This window comes from Silurus meridionalis, chromosome 15 (assembly GCF_014805685.1).
Source record: "Silurus meridionalis isolate SWU-2019-XX chromosome 15, ASM1480568v1, whole genome shotgun sequence".
NCBI classification, from domain to species: domain Eukaryota; kingdom Metazoa; phylum Chordata; class Actinopteri; order Siluriformes; family Siluridae; genus Silurus; species Silurus meridionalis.
In genome coordinates this window covers 2,803,583-2,824,589 of record NC_060898.1, presented here as the reverse complement: position 1 = coordinate 2,824,589, position 21,007 = coordinate 2,803,583, and the positions used below count along the sequence as shown (strand labels likewise).

At 37.1% G+C, this 21,007-nt stretch overlaps 1 protein-coding gene across 2 annotated transcripts in view; it reads right to left on the bottom strand.

The window, feature by feature from the left end:
- The window catches only part of bcr (BCR activator of RhoGEF and GTPase), a 65,495-nt gene that overhangs the window by 18,059 nt on the left and 26,429 nt on the right, over positions 1–21,007 (bottom strand). For both annotated transcript variants that reach the window (XM_046867871.1, XM_046867872.1), the window contains exons 2-4: positions 6,613–6,797; positions 4,530–4,634; positions 3,855–4,040 (exon numbers count right to left, since the gene is read on the bottom strand). In XM_046867871.1, coding sequence (XP_046723827.1) covers positions 3,855–4,040; positions 4,530–4,634; positions 6,613–6,797 — 476 coding nt within the window. The remainder of the gene's footprint in view (positions 1–3,854; positions 4,041–4,529; positions 4,635–6,612; positions 6,798–21,007) is intronic.

Here is a 21,007-nt window from a genome sequence, read left to right as displayed (position 1 = left end):
CACAGGCTGTGCAATTAATGTGTACAACTGGCAAGTCTGAAAATCTAATTCAGTCATTGAAAGCGTGCTGCAATTTATCCCTCTTCAGCGTAAGGGGCCAATCAATCTTCTTAAACGCAAATATACATAGGGATGATAAAGGGTTTCGTCTGTTAGAGTGTGTGTGTGATTGAATGTGTGTATGAGGATATGGAGAGGAATTGAAGCCATCTGCAATGCTTTAGTATCAGCTGCAGACATATGTACACCAAAAGGAGCAATCAGATGACCTTTGTTTTTGCTAACTAATTAATTAATACTGGTTTATGTCTTTTTTCACATGCCGAGAAAAAAACTCAAGACAGGAGAAATTATAGGAAAAATGAGGACCAGACATTTTTGAAATTTTCATATGTTAGCTATTTAGCAAAAACTAGCACAGTTAACTGACATAAAAATGGCTAGCACTAGGAGGAAATTCAATAAATATTTGTGGTAAAAAAAAAACTTTTCATATCCTATCAGAAATCCTGTCAGGTCAGCTCATGAGGGCTAGCTGGCTAAGATTAGCAGTGAACCTTATTATTATTTATGAGTATGAGCTAAATACCCTGTCAGAAATTCGACCAGGTTAGCTCATGTTAACTAGCCGCCTAGTGTTAGGAGTAAAAACAGTAAACTTCTGTAAGAAATGTTTGAATATTTATTATTACTTTCAGAAGACCTGTCAGCTCACTGAAAATGATTTGAAAGATCAACTCATGTCTGTTAGCTTAGCTGGCTAACATTAAAAGTAAAGCTTGTTAGCATTTATAAGTATGAGCTAGGTTAGCTCTTTTATCTAGCCAACACTGTTTATTAATTGCTCATAAAGTACATAGCAAGTTTTCTCACAATAATCAATGTCAGATGAAATATACCAACAAGGAATCTTGTTCAACCAACAAGGCTTCATGCAGTTAATGAATTTTTGTGCTAAGAATTTTTTTTTTATTATGTGTTGCTTTATTTTGATGACTGAAAAGCATTTATTAAATACATTTTTAAAAAGAAAACTTTTTATATCTATTAATTATTACCATCAGGATATATAAAGATTGTCCACTTGTGAACAAACTGCTACTATACAAACAATAATGTGTTAATCATTGAATTATAGCTGGAACCATCATATAGGATTATTCATTGCTTTCTTACCAATCACAGTAAGGAATTAATGAGAACTACAGTATACATAAGTAAGTATACAGGTATATGCTAGGCAGAATGAGGCATACAATTATAAACACACTTCTAATGTATTATTAGTATATAATTTATTTAAATAGAGTAAGCATTTCTTGATTTCTTGATAAGAGGAAGAGTGCAAGTGTTTATAAACCTTGAAGTGTTTTAAACATTTTTGTGGAATGTCTAAGGAAAAGGTTTTGGAAAGAAAATATCACTTCCCTTAGGCATCAGTTTCACCTTACCATGACCCAGCCTGTCTGGCCCAAACACAGACCTGATTCATACTCTAAAAACTGAACTCCAGCTGAACGGTCTCCTACCATCACTGGAGGGCTAAAAGCAAAAGAAAATGAGAAGGTACCCACAATCCCATCCATGCTGAGCTGGAACGGCTGCTTCGGGCCAAAATCAATATTTAGTGAGAATCTCAAGAACTTCCTCTGTGATAATCTGTGTAGGGCACAGAGCAGAACGTGTGGCTCAGTAGACTTTCCGACTGAGTCTGCTCTCAGATGAACACAAGCTGTGGCACTTTACTACACATACTGAAAAGTTTGTAAGATCACTTCTGTGTGACAGTGTATGAATGAGGATCAAGTCGGGCTGAGGGTTAGGCTGGGTTGAGGATCAAGTAATACAATATACAGATGAAGTAAAAGCTGACAATGGAGGCTGAACAGTAAAACATCAGGCAGCCGTGCTATCTGCTGCTGACAGGACGTTTTGGTTATCTACTCCACCTCCACAAACTGCCTCATAATGACAGGAACATATGGCAAATATGACCCTCAGTGCCTCTACTGATGCCGAACCTTACTTTAAACTGTAGAGATGCAGCATACGTGTGTCACAAACCAGGAATGATCTCAGCTGAATGACTGTTCTCTGTCACACATAACACTATCCAGACAAACGTATTGGTTACAACAATTTTGGAGGCACAGAATTGTATAAGATATCTTTGGACATGGTTAGGATGCCTCCTATGAACAAAGCAATCTCAATGAAGATGTGCTTTATACAGGCTGGAGTGGACGATCCTGAGTTGCCTGCTATAGAGCTCTGACCTCAACCCTATTTATTGAGGTCAACCTTTGGGATGATTTGGAACGTTGGAACGTTTTTGCATCACTACCTGACTTTTCTAAAGCCCTTGTGGCTGAATGGGCACAAATCTCCACAAGAACCCTCCAAAATCTAGTGATACCTTGTCCAGGAAGCGTGGAGGTTATAATAACGGCAAATGCGGACTAAATGTGGAATGAGATGTTTAGAAAGAAGCACATACCAATCTTATGGTCAGGTTTCTACAAAATTGTGCCTTTCAGTCATTTTCAGCTGCACCTCTCTTATTTAAATCTTCTAAAAGGAATAATGCAATAAAATAAATCCAAGTTCTGGATATAATAAAACGAATCTGCTATAGCTTACAAAAAGATTAGAAATTTCTACAAAATAATTCAGAGTATTCATTACGGTATTATTAATACTGTAATTAATTTACACGCAAAATCGCTGTTTCGTTAATTTACAGTATTAATACTGTTATTAATACTGTAATTAATTTACAGTATTAATAACAGAAATAATACTGTAAATTAATTACAGTATTAATACTTAACATTAACAGGATTTACCATGTTAATGTTTAGTATTAATGCTGTAATTATTTACAGCATTAATACTGTTATTAATGCTGTAAAATAATTACAGTATTATACTTAACATTAACATTGTAAACCCTGTTTCAATAACAGCGCATCATTTAAATAAAGGCACATTTACAAAAAAAAGGTTGATTTAAAACAAGTTATTTGCCACATTTTTTACATAGTTGTACTTCTCTTTAATGAACAGAACGCCCTAATGTGTCATGGCCTTGAATCATTTGTGTAAAACATGACGCATATTTATGTGCATCAAGGTTCGGTTTCCATCTTTTGCAAGCTTTAAGATCGAAACTCTCTGTGGCTAATGATGTGAAATAGACCTAGCAGTGTAAACAGGAGGATAATTTCCATGACTATTAAAAAAAAAATGTCAAAACAGCACCTTCAGCTTTTTTTTTTTTTTTTTTGGGGAAAATGGAGATATTGGGAAGACTATGAAGTGGGTCCCATGATTAAAAGATTAAATATTTCTGCCTTAAGAGGTAAATTAATAAACAAACAAATAAATGTAGAATAGAGTTTTTGTACAATCTGCCCTCACAAAGAGAATGAGGACTCTAATCTCAACACTAAGCATCCAGAGTGAAAGTAAAAGTGAGAGAGTGAAATGAAGCGAGAGATGTGAAGATGGAGAGATCGGGATTCACGGTCTGTGTACTCTATGACTCTATTTATAGGCCTCTCCCTGAAACACAAAATGCGCAGTGTTTCATGTGTCCGAGGTGCCTGGGTGAAGAAGATGGCCACCATGCGGCCCTGTGCGTACTGCAGACACGGCACATACTATAGCATAACCTTAAGTGAATTGAAAGTTTCTAGTCTTTAATAGATTCAGAGATTCAGAATCTTTTCAATCCATGTGAAACAGACTTGTTCTGGATTCAGTTACTTCGTCCACTGACTTGAAGATTTTCCCAAGGTGGTTCGGTCACTTTCAATCAACCTCCGATCGAAGACAAGGGGAAAGTGACTCACTTGTTTTTGGAAGAGGTCTCCTACACGCTGATGGTGGCTCCACTGTTGCACTCGTGGAAGGAGGTTGTCGTAGAACTCTTTGTGGATCTCATAGAGCTCAGGCACTTTAAAGAAGATGGTCTCGATCTGCTGGATGGTCAGGACCGGCTGGGATGTGGTGGCTGCGGCTTTCAGTGGTTTCATGGGCTGAGAGGGGAAAAAAAGCTTATATACCGTTCAACAAATCAGATTGTGCTGGTTTATTAACTAGCGTCATTACGGCATAAATATCAATTCACAAAATCTTGACATCTGAAATGCCTGGAAGTCTATGCCTAAACTTTGCCTAAATGAGGACTTATTGCTCTTAAGTCTTCCTGTCCTGTCCATGATACTTTCTATGAAAATTGGATAGAAGATTAAAAAAGATTGTCAAGTTTTTTAATACCAATCCAAGCATGAGATCAAACGAAAACTTTCTTGCTGATACAGTATTGGCCTGATTTAGCCTAAAATAGGCTCAAAATAAAAGTTCAGATGGGATGCTTATAGTTGCCAGTGTAACATCCCACAAGCTGCAAACCTACATTTTATTTAGATTTTTTAAACCAGAGAATTACACAGAGAATCTCAGAATTTTGCTCATAATCCAAATATTGAAGAACAACACAAAGGACATGCAATAAGAGGTCTTACCAGCAGCAGCGCCTCCAGGTGGCTGAGGTAGACCTCCTCACTGGCCAGAATTGCAGATAAAACCCACTTGCGCATCTCCAAGCCTTTCTCTAGGTCCAGATCGGCCTGAACACAGAAATAAAACACCATTACACACAAACGTAATCAAAGGATATTCGAGTTTACTTGTTTTTCTGCATGTTTTGCCAATTATCATTTGTTTTTGAAGAGCTAGAATCAAAAATTTCAAAGAGCTACGGAATAAATATGCGTAGCCTGCTCTCCTCTGGGATTCCCTGTCCATATCTACATTTATCATCTTTAATTCATCCTCAAATTTATTAAAATTTTCTTTAAAAGTTTCATAATTGGGTCCTGAGTTCATAAAAAAACAACATCAACACACAGACAAACTTAGACTTAATATGTAGTAATAACAACAAGATCATTCGTCTGATTCAAGAGCAAGCTCTGTGGGAGTATTTTAGTTCTCCAGCACCGATAAGAAAAAGGATCGAATAAAAAAAGACGAGGGGAATTCAGAGAAAGAATGTGTGTGAGTATTAAACTTAATCTGCTAATACAAAGCGTTTCTGGATGTCTGGACGATGAGACACGACGAGCCTGAAAAAATGACTCAAATGGAGCTGATGATATCTCATCAGGGATGATGAGGGGAAAAAAGGGACTCACCGGATATATGATTGTGTGTGATTTTATATTCTTCCATCTAGTTTATCCCATGCACATGCTTTTTTTTTTTTTAAAGATCCTTTCCGGACATGTAAATCGGCGTTATTACACACAGCCTTACAAAATAGATCAACATGTTCTTGATGTTCATGTGCATGAGTAGGAGTTACAGATAGTCTACATGCCGGTGTTAATTAAAAGCCATGTGGGAGCTGAATTCAGGGGTCAGTGGGCACTGGATGATCACTGAGACAGTGTATAGACTACTCCTCCCATCGACAGAGCATTGCATTCAGACGATTTTTCATACTCTAATAGAATTAAGAGTGGGTATCTGTACAACAAGCTCTTTCCTCTATAACCGATAACACAAATGCTCCGGTCAGTCCTAATCACGGTCCATTAAAGAGGATTATAAGGGTACAATCTGATTATGTAACATTGGAAATCAAACGAGAAGGCTGAAAGGGTTCGAGAAGGGTTAAGGTTCGAATTAAAATTCGACTTCGTATGTAAAGTCTTTTTTTTCTTTTATATGTACAGTCAAACGTCATTGACAAACAAGTCCTTAGGGTGAGAACGCCTCAATAACTGCGGATCTGATGATATCTGCTCTTGTACTCGTACAGGATTCTGAAAACTTCCAACAGAACACATAAAATGATCACTACATTCACTTAAAACAAAAAGGCATCAAGTATTACTTCAGTTTAGTTGATGCTAAACAGTGCTAAGTACGTGAGGTGATCATGCTCTGTGTGAGAACAGGCTCAGTCAATTGTTTCTCTGGCACCTCTAGATGTTTCAGATGTTTGGCGGCATTAGCTTCTATCTAAATCTTTTATTCACATTTCTGTAAAGGTGTTTTACGGGAACATTTGAAATCACTATACAGGTAGACCCCATCAGGTCGTAATTTGAGAAGAGACTACTCTATGATGCGTTACGGCGCAGACATAAAGAGGCACTGCAAACACATTTACATTATTTTTACATAGTACAAATAAAGTAAATTATATACATATATATATATATATATATATATATATATATATATATATATATATATATATATATATATTATTATTATTATTTATTTATTTATTTTTATTGATTTATTTTTGTTCAGAGGTGACCGTCGTATCTCCGAAATGTCGTAAGTCGAGGTGGTTGTAGGTCACGATGTGACTGTACAAACAAAGAAAATGAGTTAAAAAAAAAAGGAGAAAACACCACTGGCATAAAGCATCAGCTTTTTATCGGACATTTTCTCATTTTCAGTTAACCGTTTTTTTTGTTCTAATCCGCCGTTCATTCCAGTACTATTTTGACCTGGCATACTATACGCGTCTGCATTTTGTGTTGATGTTCAGCAGTCTGTGTGTCCTGCACGTTCATCTAGCACACTTACAGATTTGGAGGACTCGAGTGAGCCAGAGGACAGTGTGTCTCTGCTGCTGCGGCTCTTCGAGCTGAGGTATGGGGAGGACGATGGAGAGTCATCGATGTAGGGCAGGATATCGTGGTGACGCCTCTGCTCCTCGGCCCGGTCTGCATCGTAACCGTATGTGGGAGGGGTTCCTGTAAACGGGCCATCTGAAAAAGCAAAAGACAGAGATTCAATACACGTTTTTGTATAACATTACAGCATGCTAAAAAAGCAATTTACGACCAGAATCAGACACTAGATTCGTCTGTCGTTGTGTATTTTTTTCTAGTTCAGACCTTTTGGTAACCCACACCAGAATCTCCCATATTTTCCCGCACTGATGGGGTCTCGACATTCAGCGACACAATCAAAACTCTGTCTGTCTGGGGGGAAAGGTTGCATTCTTATAGCCCACATCTAAAAGGGCAGCCTCCAAGCCTGACAAGACTCTCGCCCACAAAATACAGCTATGTGTCAGAGAATTAAACAAAACAGAACACAATCCTGTCATAAATCTGACATATTTATTAACCCATGCCTGGAAATTTCCTGTGCATGTTTTGGTGGTTTATCTTCGCACCCGATAGGACCTGTAACAACTTGGAGAGGAACATGTCTTTTCACTATACAACCTGAAGCCTTTTCCTCCTTCTTTGTCTTTGTCATTGCATCCTGTTATCCTCATCAAGTCGACTGACCTACTTTCACTCAGAACACGCTGCTAATTTCATTCCGACTACACGCAACGCTGAGCTCCAACATACTGGCCTCTGAGGAACAAAAATTGAAAGATTTGGGCTTCATTTGAGTCTTGCTGCTGGTAACGCTATATCTCTTTGTGTCTTATTATACCGTTCTGTTTTGTCTATAATTCTTAATACTGACACCACCGGCTGATAGTCTGCTCTCCACCTCACAAGCCGTAAATAATACCTATCTGGTGGTTAAGAAATTGGACTTCTGATCAGAAAGGTCCTGAGTTCAAATCTCAGAACCACTGTCTCTGTTGGGCCCTTGAACAAGGCCCTTAACCCTCAACTATATAAATGAGATAATTGTAAGTCACTCTGGATGAGGGCATCTGACAAACTGCCATAAATGCAAGTATCTAAAAACGTATATGGAACAACAAGTCATGGGTAACATTTTTGCGTGTTTGATCAACACAAATAATTAAAAGAAATGCAGGATACTTGACATTTGACTGAACTTTGTTGCTCATCACCACACCATTTACTACAAAGAGCCTCTGGGTTTATTAGCAGTAGGACGGTACATATTGTGAGAATGTAACATATGGTACATTAGAACGCTTGGAACAGTCAATTGATTGAATCTTCTGAACGCTACAAAAGCATACAATGACACACACACACACACACACACACACACACACACACACTCAGAGTGAGATTATGTTGCTAATATGGCTTGCTATCCCAGTAAGAGTAACATGATAGCGGCTCTTGAGGGATGTTACAGTATACAGTACATGATGAAATGATGACATTGCTTTAAAGACACGCGTTCGCTTCTTTCACTTATGGAAACTGATACTCGCTGTTCGGGATGTATTTGCATTTTACGTTTAGTTCGGGTGGATTGTTTACTAACAGACTGTATTCGTGGGCCTACGTTTGCTGTAGTCATATAGTCATTAATGACAGCTGCATGTGTGTGTGTGTGTGTGTGTGTGTGTGTGTGTGTGTGTGTGTGTGTGTGTGTGTGTGTGTGTACATAAAAAGGAAAAGAAATAAGATCTCTGCTGCATGAGCGTGACTCACAGCAGCCTTATCACCATAAAGCCCATCCTCCACCTTGTATCTCTACTGTCCATCTATTCCCACTGTCCTCCATCACAACGCTTTCTTCCTCTGCTCCCCCGCTCCGTCTTATCCTCCCCCAGCTTCGTGCAGATGGCCATTGCTCTTTAGCTTTAGGGCCTGCAAGCTGCAGTGTGTACACGTGGGAGCATCATTGTTACCGTCTTTGTGCTTTTCCACATGTGATTCTACTCTAGTTCAGTGATATAACATCATTTTGATCCCAGACTTAACGGAATAAGGAGGACATTTATAAACACACATAATTTGTGGGCATATGTAAGCTTCTTGTATGATGTTGTTTAGATTTGAATAGAATGAAGGAGTTCATTTATTTTTTATTTTTCCGAACAGAAACGTTTTTTGCATTCATTCCTGTCTCTAGCTGGAAAAAAACACAATGTAATAAATGTAAAGCTAATAATATTCTTTAATTATACAATTGTCTACGGTATAAAAAAATACTAATTACTGTATTTAACTAAATGTTCTCCATTTTCATAGCATACTTTCACTTTACATTGTGATTTCTTATTTGCAGAATTATATAGAAAAACTCCTTTTGCCTGTGTCCAAACTTGATAAAATAAGAATTCAGGCTTTCGAAAATGTCCATTATATCACAAGGGGAACATACAAAAAAAAAAACTTGTCAACCTGTCAACTTCTTAAAATAACCTTTTTTGTTAATAAGTTCAATATAAAATTATTTCATTCCTGAATTCACTCAATATGATCAAAAATAAAAATACAAAATGAAAATTTCTCATACGACAAAGATCAAGATCAAGATTAATTATGTATACCAAGTTTTAACATTTAAAATATTTTGGTCAAAATATTTTAAATTTAAAATCTGAGTATACATAATTAATCTTGATCAAGATTAATGATTAATAATTAGTGATTAATAATTAATTAATACATTTACAGAAATGCAGATATAAAAAAAAAAACTAGAACCTTCTAACTTAGCATTCAATGGAAGGAAGTTACACCTGGATACCAACAAGTCCATAATAACAACATAAAACAGAAATTAAAACAGAAATTAAAACAGAAAGGTGGGTTTTTTTTCCAAAGAAACAAAAAAAATAACATTTAGGACACGAAAAGAAAAACTTATTACATAAAAATAGCCATAAAACTGATGAGATCAACAAGTATTATATACTGTAAAAGCTGGATGAGTTGCTTCATGAAAGGTTTCGAGACTGTCTACCTGAACGGTATTACAGTCGTCCCCCGTTTATCGCGGTAGTTACCGTTAAATGGACGCCACTCCGTATTTTTTTACTGTTTAAGTGATAAATCATCCTCCCACACTCTTTAAACACACACAGACAATATTTGCAAGAATATAGCTAAATGAATTTTGTGTAAATTCAGAGAAATACCACATTTATTGTGAGTATTGTACAGTACAGTACTGTAGCCTATGCGTAATTTCTCTGCTCGTTTATTGGTTGACGTGTCCTATGATGTCAAAAAAGGGGCGGAGTTAAAAATATGCATTCTTTATTGTCATTGTCTGAATCTGGTGACATATGTCTTTAACTCTGCCTCTTTTTTTACGTCAGAAGATACTACAACCAGGAAATAAGAGGAAACTTACGGTTTCTTGTAACGATAATCATTTCTTATGATTTTCAGCATTTTCGCTTTCGTAAACAACATAACGTGTTTCTCGGCTAAATATATATGATGCACTGTACAGTATTTTAGGTATACTGTTACTACATTTTATAATTAATAATTATATTTTTCTTAACAAATTACCTTGTTTCAACATAAAACTACAAAAAAAAACAATTCACTATAAGTTAGCGAAACTAAACCGTTATGTGCCAAATTGAAAATCGCGATAAAGTGGAACCGTGAAATTCGAACCGCGATAAATCGAGGGACGACTGTACTGCCATCAGCAAGATGGTTACAAGACAAACAGACAGTTTCTACATAATTAATTATCTTAGACATCTGCTTTGCTCGTTATTGTAAACCTCTACATCTCAACCCAAATCCCTCATAGGCTTTCGTCTATGGTAAAGTGGGCTTTTTAGTTTGGGGGTCGAAAGAAATGGATCAGAGAGGCAGACAGGACACGCCCTCTGTGTCCCTAATGCTGCTGATTCCATTAACGCACCGAAATAACGTGTGTGTGTGTGTGTGTGTGTGTGTGTGTGTGTGTGTCAGAGAAGATAATGGTAAAGACAGAAAGACATAAACATATCAGTGACAAAATGTCACTGAGATTCCCCCCCACGCGGTCGATTGCCAAATATTAAATTTAAAAGCCATTTAACCCTGGGGAAAAGAGAGATTTTAAAGAGAGTAGGAAGAAAATCCAAATTAAGTATCTGAAGAATATCTTCAGGCAAAAATCAAGAAAGTGTATGATTTATTTAATAAAAATCATCATTGCAGGAGATACCAAAAGTGGCACTTAAAAAAAAAACCAGCAAACGAGGCACGTGGCACAAAATCACATGTAAGCCTCTAATGTTTAAAGAAAAAGCCTGAAATAAAAACCTAAGTAGTGATTAATAGGCTTCAAGCGCCAACTTCCTGTCTTCATGCCAAGTCAAGACAGTTGTCCCATTTTAAACTTTGAGTCACGAAAGGAAAGGTGACAAATCCAACAGTTTATATTTCTTTTTGCCTAAAATTATACACCACAAAACATAAATTATATGTTATATATACAAATATATATGTGGTTAACAGTCTCAAATGTACATAGCTTATTTTCCACACAATAAATAACTCCAGAGATTAAAACAGAAGTCTCCAGGACATTTAACTGTATATCTCTATTGCTTTCGCATCTAACCTGAATACCGAGACTATATAAATGTAGATCTTCCCTACAGGCCTGTTTTAATCCTTCTATCAGTCCCAGAAAAACACTTTTAAAAAACCTACATTAAACATAAAAAAACAGCACAGATTAATCATATAGAATGACCTGTCTTTATCAGTTAATGCTGTCCCTTCTGTCATTGGTCTTTGACATTAGAATGCATCTAAAATTGCTCAAAAATTGCTAACATATGTCAGTTCACTGTACAGAGAAGTCCTGCCTGAGGTTAGAAAATGATGACAATAAATTTACGCCTTATTCAAGGCGAGACATTTAAAGAGGAAATAGCAGATCAAGTCTGAGACAGCGAGTCCTGTCTAAATAAGGAATTCACCTGAATCAGATTTAAAAAAAAGCCCAGAACAATATTAGTGTTAGAATTAAGTTTTACTGATAAAATCTAAAGCGGTTAAACAATTTACCAAGGCAACTTTATTTTCGAGGGGTGATTATTCTCATACTTAAAAAATATCTGGCAACAATCTGTATATGGGAAGAAAAAGAATAAAATCTATTGTAACATTATTAGGAATAATACTGTATTAATGAACATTTTAACAAGTGTTAGAATTGTGTATAACAACAAACCATTTTCTAATTCATAGCTACATTATTTGAGCTGCAAAAGGTTACATCTATAATGAAAACAATAGCAAATAAAAAATAAAATAAAAAACTAACCATAATTATCAAGGCATCAAGATGTTGCTTAGTAACCCTCAGTGCATTGGCAGTCAGGACATGGCCCTATAAAATTAATTCATTAAAATAAATGTGCAGATATGAGATATGGTTGTTACAAAAGTTCAAGATTTCCAACGAAGCCCCTTTATGCCTGGAAAAGGTATGATTATGGAGAGGGGGTTGGTCCTATGGGGGGCAAGTAAGTTGTTGATTTGCAGCCTCAAAGGTTTAGAAACACCTCTGACAATGACTATGACTTTCACATGCTTGAATTCAGAAAATCAGTCGTAACTGGTGACCTCCTACCGTGTATTTAATCAGACAGTGTCTTGAAGTAAAGAGAGTATAATCACAACAAACACTAACACCGCAATCAACTGCGCAAACCTGTGTTTATCTGTGGTCTGTGTTTTCACTTTTGTTTTTTTTTGCTTTTAGTTTCTGTCTACGGTTTATGTTTTTGTCTATGATGCTGGTAAAGAAAATCTTTACAAAAATTGTCTGGAAGAGTGTAACTTGATCCCAGCTTGAGTCTCTTACTTAAAAAAAAAATGCTTTTAAATATCAGTTAGCACATTTCAAGTGGAAATATGTCCCATATCCCTGATAATGTACAATTCTACAGCATTGTGTTAATAGGATTTCAGAATTCATTGGCGCACAGCTTCTAAAACCATGTGAACGCACTTGTATAACAAACAAATAAGCTCACTATTTTTAACTACTAGTTATCATCTGTTTTATAGATACCAGTATATCATACAACATGTCATGGTCTGAGGTAATTTCACATGATGCAGCAGTTATACTATATGCAAACGTAATCTTATCTGTTACAAACGTTTAGACACCAAATAGGTCATGTCTGACTCTGGAAGGTCTCAGGAACAGTTTTCAGTAATTGAATCAGCATTAAGTTAGTCAGGTCTGAGGAAAGTCCAAGGAAAAACAAAAAGCGCACAGACTTTCTAATCTGCAATCTGTCCTAATGGATGTATTTATCACTTACTAAATTTAACTCAAAGAGTTTAAGGGTTTCTTTTCTGGGGGCAGAGACTAAAGGACAATAAAATCGAAACGATCAAATGAAATGATAAAAATATGCATTTTTAAAGACCACACCCATTACAATGCTAAGCTAGCTATTTATTTAGCTATATTAACACCATATTTTATCTGATAATCTTCCTTGACAATTAGTTTACAGCTAGCGCCATGTTTGTTCCGATTTATGTTTTGCTAGCATGCAGCGACAGCTTATAGATAGCTTGCTAACAAGCTAGAACTTCAAGTAGTTTTAATGAGCAGTTTTAACATTTTAAATATCTTCATAAACAATAATCTGTGTAATTAATTATATTTATCAGCACATAAATTTAACTCAAATGCTAATTTGGCATCTTTCAGGTAGGTAATACCTTTAAATACTCTCAGTGTAACATAACCTGATTTAAAACCATTTTATCTGACAGTCTTTTCTAGCATGATGACTAGCTAGCAACCTAGTAAACTGTTAGCTTCATGTTAACCAGCTGGGTTTACTTAATATATTTGTGATTTTTTTTTATAGCAAGATATTTATTTTGAGCTAACATTTCACCAGCCTCCTTTTTGAATAGAAAAAAATATATATATTCTAAAGTTAGCATTTAGCTGTTAGCCAAAGAGACCTAGTTATTTCATCAAATGTCTAAAAACTCTTGGTTTTGCTTATTTTTTTATGTAATTTGTTTGCTAGGTTTTAATGTTTAGCTAACAGCCCCCTAGCTAGCATACCTAATAGCAAGGTAAGGTTGGTGTTATGCAAGGATCTGTCTTAAGCCCACTGCTTTTCTCTTTATATATGCTGCCTTTGGGTGAAATTATACGTAAACGTGGTATTAGCTTTCATTGCTATGCTGACGATACACAGTTGTATGTTTCAGCAAAGACAGATGAGAGAGATCAGCTTAAAAATGTTGAGGTGTGTGATATTAAACAGCAGATACTTGCTAACTTCCTTCTCCTTCACTCGGATAAGAAGGAAGTACTTTTAGTAGGTCCACACAGAGCTAGTAGTTAACTTTCAGATTACGTAGCATCTCTGGATGGTGTTTCTGTCTCAGTGTGTACAGCAGTCAAAGACCTGGGTGTGATTATTGACCCCAGTCTGTCCTTTGAGGCTCATGTAAATAACATTACCAACTCACCTATTACTCTACACATTTTAACAATGTAATTACAGTGAATGGAAACCCAGTGCCACCAAGATGAGGATGGGTTCCCTTTTGAGTATGGTTCCTCTCAAGGTTTATGCCTCATACCATCTCAGGGAGTTTTTCATTCAGTCGCCAATGGCTTGCTCATCAGGTAATCTAAATCAGTAAACAATGAGGGACGACCTGCATCACTAGAACTAACAACAAGGAGAGAAACAAAGCTAATATCTGATGTGATTGTCATTTTTCCAGTACGTGGCAGATATAGACTGGTCTCGTCCTTAGAAGCCTTTGATCAGGCAACACGTTTTCTCTCTGCGGGCGTTTCAGCTAAATACCCTCATTAACACATTCAGTCATCAGCATGTCTCTGATACTTGCTACACTTTCTGACCCATTAGCATCATTCAGACAGCAGGCCATTATGCAATCAGGCCTAATTGGATCTGTTATATCAAATGTGTACACTATTAATTATATGAGTGCTAATGTCAGAAACGATTTAAGATTATAAATTAATATTGTGCGCAATGACTGAAGTTTCTGTTGTTCCTTCAGTAACCTGGATACTTTAAAAGATGTCTTGTTGTGTTCCTTATCACTTATTTCTCTATCTGTTTCCATTTTCTTTTAAACACACAATAGCTTCAGATATTCAGATAATCAGATAGGACCTGCTGGAAAAATCATCTAGGAGACCCTTAATCTTAAGGGGGCATTTAAGCCTTCGTGTCTGGCCTCTAATGCACCACGAAAGTGCACCAAACACCCCCGATGGCTTACAAAAGTCGCTAGAGGTGTCTTTATCACTCATTTATCTGCAGGCAACTTGGCGTTTTAGTCAGCAGCCTATTTGTGTGACCAACACATATGGAGGCAAAAAACTGATAGAGTGACTAAGAGAGAGATAGAGAGAGAGAAGGGGTGGTGGGGGTATAAAAGTCTGTGAGGTTGACTAATAAATGCAATGAAGTTATACAGAAAAAAAATTGTGCCCATGATACACACCGTACGACTTACATACAGCGAATGGTCTTTGGCATGGCATGCTTTATAAAGAGGTAAGTAGGTCAAAGGTCACGAGTGCCTGTGTACACACCTGTAGTGTACACAAACCTCAACGTTTTTTTACAGTGGTCAACTGACTCTGCAACACATTGGTTCACACACATATACACACACACACACGCACACACACACTTTCGCATACAAAGTTTCTTGTATGAAAGTGTTTCCTGTGTTTTAATAAGTCTGAAAGTGTTTCCTGTGTTTTAATAAGTCTTAAATGTCAACAAGAACATTTGACAAAATTGTATTAAGAAAATCAACATCTTTCAGTCGTGGATTCGGATTTTTGGCCCCTGATGTGTAACTGAACCCTGGTTTAATCTGGGAGATAAGTGTGTAACTGATACAGGCCCTCAGACTCAGGATCTGCATGGAATTCCCAAAAACAAATCCATGCAAACCTAAAACCAGGCTCCAGCATACAATCTATGTTCATTGTGGAGAGATGGAAAGTATATGAGGGTCTGATTTACAAAATCTTGCTTCATTATGCCAATTTTGATCCTCTGTTCTGCACTTGTGCACCAGGTTTGAACATACACACACACACACACACACACACGCAAGATAAATGAGAGTCCTATGTGCATTAGCACAAAGAGCAGCAGCCTTATCATGAGCAAACAGGAGACTCAGACAAAAGGGGCAAATCGCTCCTAATCCCCTGCTCAACAGATGCCCACTATTATACGCCTGGCATCATCGTCCCAGGATTCGCTCTCTTCCCAGAATGCATTGCTGTCTATTCTGTCTCGAAACCAGACTGAAGGAAATATTGTCTGCAGTTCACATGTTGCTCAGGGAAGCAGGAAACAGTCTGAGCTTCGACTAGCTATGAGTATGACATCGGATTTAACTGTTATTTCTAACAACGTGGACAAATTATAGGGAATAAAATGCCTTATAATTTTTCACAATATAGTTCCATAATAAAAAGTGATGAATGCTTAGGAAGAAGCCAAAATTTTATCTGCTTTGGTTACTGGCGCATGCTCATGGCTTTGAGTGCACTAGAGTGCACTGGATTCCAATTCTTCCACCTTAGTTCTTCTCTGCACTGAATGGCATCCAGAGGTATTGTTCCCCAAATTAGGATACAGATTAGATATCTTTAGACGTAGACGCCATCTTTTGGCATTCCATGATCTTATGACCATTCTTAAACAAGGCAGTGATGCAATTGCCATATTAAAATCCTGCCTTGTTTTTATCGACCTGCTCATTTTCTGAGGTTGCCTCAAAGGATTGTACATGAGTACACAGGGTTTATACAGCCGGGCCAACTGAATCAACACCAGGCAAATGGAACTTGTGTCATCAAACATCCTAAACTCCGAAACAGAGACGCTTGACATAAGAAGGTCTGGATTTACTTCACAACAGGCACTGGATGCTCAGGAACCTGTGTGTGTATAGCGTTTATCACCTTTCTGATAGAAACAGCAGCTGTGGTCTTATGGCCAGGATGAGAGCAGAAATGTGAATCTAGAGATGAATCATCACAGTAGCCTATTACTTTTTTCCATTTATGTGGTTGACATTTTATTTTATAATTGCAGTGAATGTCAGGATGACGACATCTGCCCTGCCGTGCAAAAGATCATGGGCGTGTAGCAAGGCTGATTCTCCTTCAGTGCTGTTTATGTCCTGAAACACACTTTAAACACACACAGAAAACATTTGCAAGAATATAGCGACATGAATTTTGTGTACGTGCGTAGAAATACGGTACACCGTATCACATTTATAGGGAGTGCATGTACTGTTTAGTATACAGTTCTGTAGCAGTGTAGCCTATGCATAGTTTCTCTGCTTATTTATTGGTTGAAGTGTCCTACGGTTTAAAAAAAAGAGGAGGAGTTAAAGATACACGTCACCGCATTCTTTACTTTCTGTAATGTACTGTATTAACATTTTATAATTAATAATTCTATATTTATATTTTTAGAGGTTTGAGATTCAAACCTCAGTAAAGCAGGGGATTAGGGAACTGATCAGCTCTGGACAGTGAGGTAAGTGATGACTCTGCGAGTTCATTCAGTTGAACATGGCCGAAAACACTGATGTTTGGTTCACTGAGTGAGTCAGTCGTCCCATTTATCCGTTCAACCTGTGCATGTTCATGTTCGTGTATTAGCTCAGTTTAGAACAGTTTGATTTCACCAGACACAGGAAGCCAAGCCAAATAGGCCAATGGTCTTCATTCAGGCAGAAAATGTAGCTGAATTGATGCCGACAATGATGTTCGGTTTACTGATCGAGTCGATGGGTTCAACCTGTATACATTATCAGCTCAGTTCAAAATATGTTCTTTATATGACTGACTAAGTGGAGGAACAATTATGATGTTAAATTGTTATATGATAAACTGTGTTTATCCACAATATTCCGGACCATCAGATCACATATTAAGCTGCTCACTAATTTAATGATCCCACATCTAAAATGCATAATTTCTGGAATAGAATTCCCAAATATACACAATTCCAGTTTCACACCAGGCCACCTGCTAGTGAAAAATATGTCTTTGAGCTTTCATTGACTGCCTTTGATTGACGAGAATGGCTCTATCAGCACGAGGCACTCAAACAATACAGATTTCCCCCGCAGAGTGTGTGTCCTAAAGACGACGTGGAAAAAAACCCACCTCCACGTCTGCTGAGCTGGAAAGAGTGGGGGAAGGGGAAGAGAGGTAACACAGAGAAAGAGAGCAAGAGAGAATGCTAACGTCTGCATTATTGCACCAGCAACATCTCGAGCATCAGATGTGCACACGTTCCGTATTTCCAAGGACACGCAAATATACCATTTACAACATCCGCTAGGGTCAAAGTGATGAAACACACGGGACATGTCCTACACACACACACACAATCCTGTTTGAGAACCTATTAAAAGCACTGAAGCTGGAAAATCACCAGTTAAGGAGCCTATAACCCATGGTCACATGACCTGGTTCATAGCTATAGATTACATTAAAAAAGAGAAGGTAGAGGGGGAAAATGTAGAGTAAGAAAGAAGAAAGTAGATTTCGCTTGTGTCTTTGCGAGATGAAAAAATCAATAAACCCGGAGTGGCCTTTTCTTGGACTTTCGAAGCCCGAGGTTCCATTCAAATGTGCAAATTGATTGTATTCCCCTTTGGCTCAAACAGCACGTCTAAAGCTAACCTGCTGCTAGCTTCACTGATGATGGATAACACGCCGGGGCTGTGAGTCACACTCTGCCTTAAAGGGATAGTTCAGTGAGAATATTTAATGTAAACAATTTTTCTCTTCTATTAAATTGATTCCTAGGAATTACCAGATTTAATAACACACTGTCGGACAGTACCTCTAGCTGCAAGCTGTTCTAATACCATATAGTTTCTATGGCAACAAAAAGTCTGTCCATCCATTCATCTGGTTTTTAATAATGTGTGTAAATCGCACTCAGTTTTTCAGTGACATCATACAGTGGTTTCTGATGTGATTGGGACACAGTCGGAATTACTATAATATTATGAAAATAATCGTATTAGAACACCAGAGTGACACTTTTCTGTGGTTTTCTGTGGATTGAATGGTCTAAACGTGGAATTATTTCAGGAAAAAAAGAAGTCTGTGAATGTATCCAATCCGAGAACATCTCCGTGACTTTCTGCACTAACTTCACCAAGTATGGTCAAATATGGTGCAATTTCCTGGAATGTGGTAACACCTAGCCAAGTGTAGAGTCTCCTGTTCTTCCACAAAGGTCCTATTCAAATCGTTGGATGCGTTTAAAAAGACAGAACATACTATCCCACAAAAAATAGACACATGCATCCACAAATCAGTGCTCCAAGCAGGTTTGAGGAACCTAGCATGGAACAAAAACACAACCAAAAACTTCTACATGTCAGGTAAACACTATAAATGTTTTCTCATCTGTCAATATATCATTATGTATGCAATATATTACTACACAGCTGTTGTTAAATAAACGTAAAAACAACTTGGCTAGCTAATCCAGACATCAATGCCCATTTAGTTAGCTAGCACATCTATCCAAGAAGAATTTTTTTTTTCTTTCGATGGACAATCAGAAATTCAGTGCCAGACGGTTTAAAGACTTTTCAAACCCCCATTCTACACTCCATTTTCTGCAGTTTTAAACCCAGAGCTAATCCTGAGCTAATTCTTGGACAGAAGAGTTCATATTAGATGGTCGAAGTGTAAATACCAACGTTGTTCTTCTTCATTTTACAGCTTGGTTTTCATAGTCTAGTGTACATACAATAGGTCCTCTGTGTCCCTCACACTCACAGCATTAACTGATCGATGTGTGTAACTCTCTCCCTTAAATTCCTTCCCATTTGTTTCTAACAGAGTGTAGCACTGACTGGGCTTTCACAACCACTTACTGCACCCACTCATCCACATTTATCATTCACCACATCCTAGGACTATCAATACCAATTTTACAGTTTTTATTCATTATATTTCTGTAGTTAAAGGCTCTGGTGATGATAAAAATATATTCTTAAAATACATGAAGCGAGATAGAGAGATAACACTTTAATATATAAGACATTTTAATGAAATGTCACCAATCTGAAGGTCCGGTTGTTGCCTGTATAAATGTATACTTGGCGGTGGTGTGGGAAGTCCGACCCAATAAATAAAATAAATAAGAATTTATGGGGAAAAAACCTAGGAACAAAGTTGAGCTTTAAGGCAAAATATTTCCCTTTGTCAGTTTTGTGTCTGAATCTGAAATACTAGTCATAAAGTCACTATTTTGGTTTAGCAATAGCATTAAGAGTTGAGCAGATACACTGAATGCACATTTATAGTGCATACGCATTAGAAGAATAGACATCGAATGGACAAGTTCATGATGTTGTGCGATCATACGGTACAAACAGTCGTTCTTTCATGAGTACATGAGTTCTTTCATGGTACAAAACACTGACATTGGAGGCTCCTTAAATACATGTTAAATATCTAACAGAACCGCTTCACTCTATCAAAGACTATACGTGTTCATTTCTTTGCATAAACAATATATTTAATAAGAGTGAGTACGCTGTTACTGTGGAAATGTTCAAATATAATGACAATCACGTAAATAAAATAAATATATTTATTTGCCTTACTGACAGGATTTCTGTGAGAGATGCTGTTATAAATTATTATTCAACACCAACACCATCTGACCAATCAGAATCAAGATTGAGACATTGTCTCAAAGCAGCTTTACAGGATTTTAGGAGTTAAGGTGAACGGTGTGCAGCTGTGGCGACTGTGGCGAGGAAAAACTCTCTTAGATGTTATGAGCAAGATACCTTGAGAGAAACCAGACTCAAAAGGAACCCATCCTCATTTGGGTGACATCAAGAGTGTGATCATAAATCTTTCAACAATACAGAACACTGGAGAGTGAGAACTAACATGAGTACTGGAGTGTAAGATTATAAGTAATGATCTTTCTACAGTCTTATATAGTTATTTGTGGTTATAAAACTAGGAGCTACTGAGCAATTCATAAAATAGCTCAACATTTGCGATCATCACAGATCCAAAACCAGCTTCTCCATGCCAGAGCCTTTAAACACTAAAGGAGGTCCAGTGTCCAAATATTTGTTTATATGACATGAATAAACTATATAATATGGTATTAATTCAATCTGTGGCCTTATAAAGTGATAGGCTTGTAATACACAATATTTTAAGAAAACCTACATGCAATATTAAGCCATTTGACAGCCCTTTTACCTCT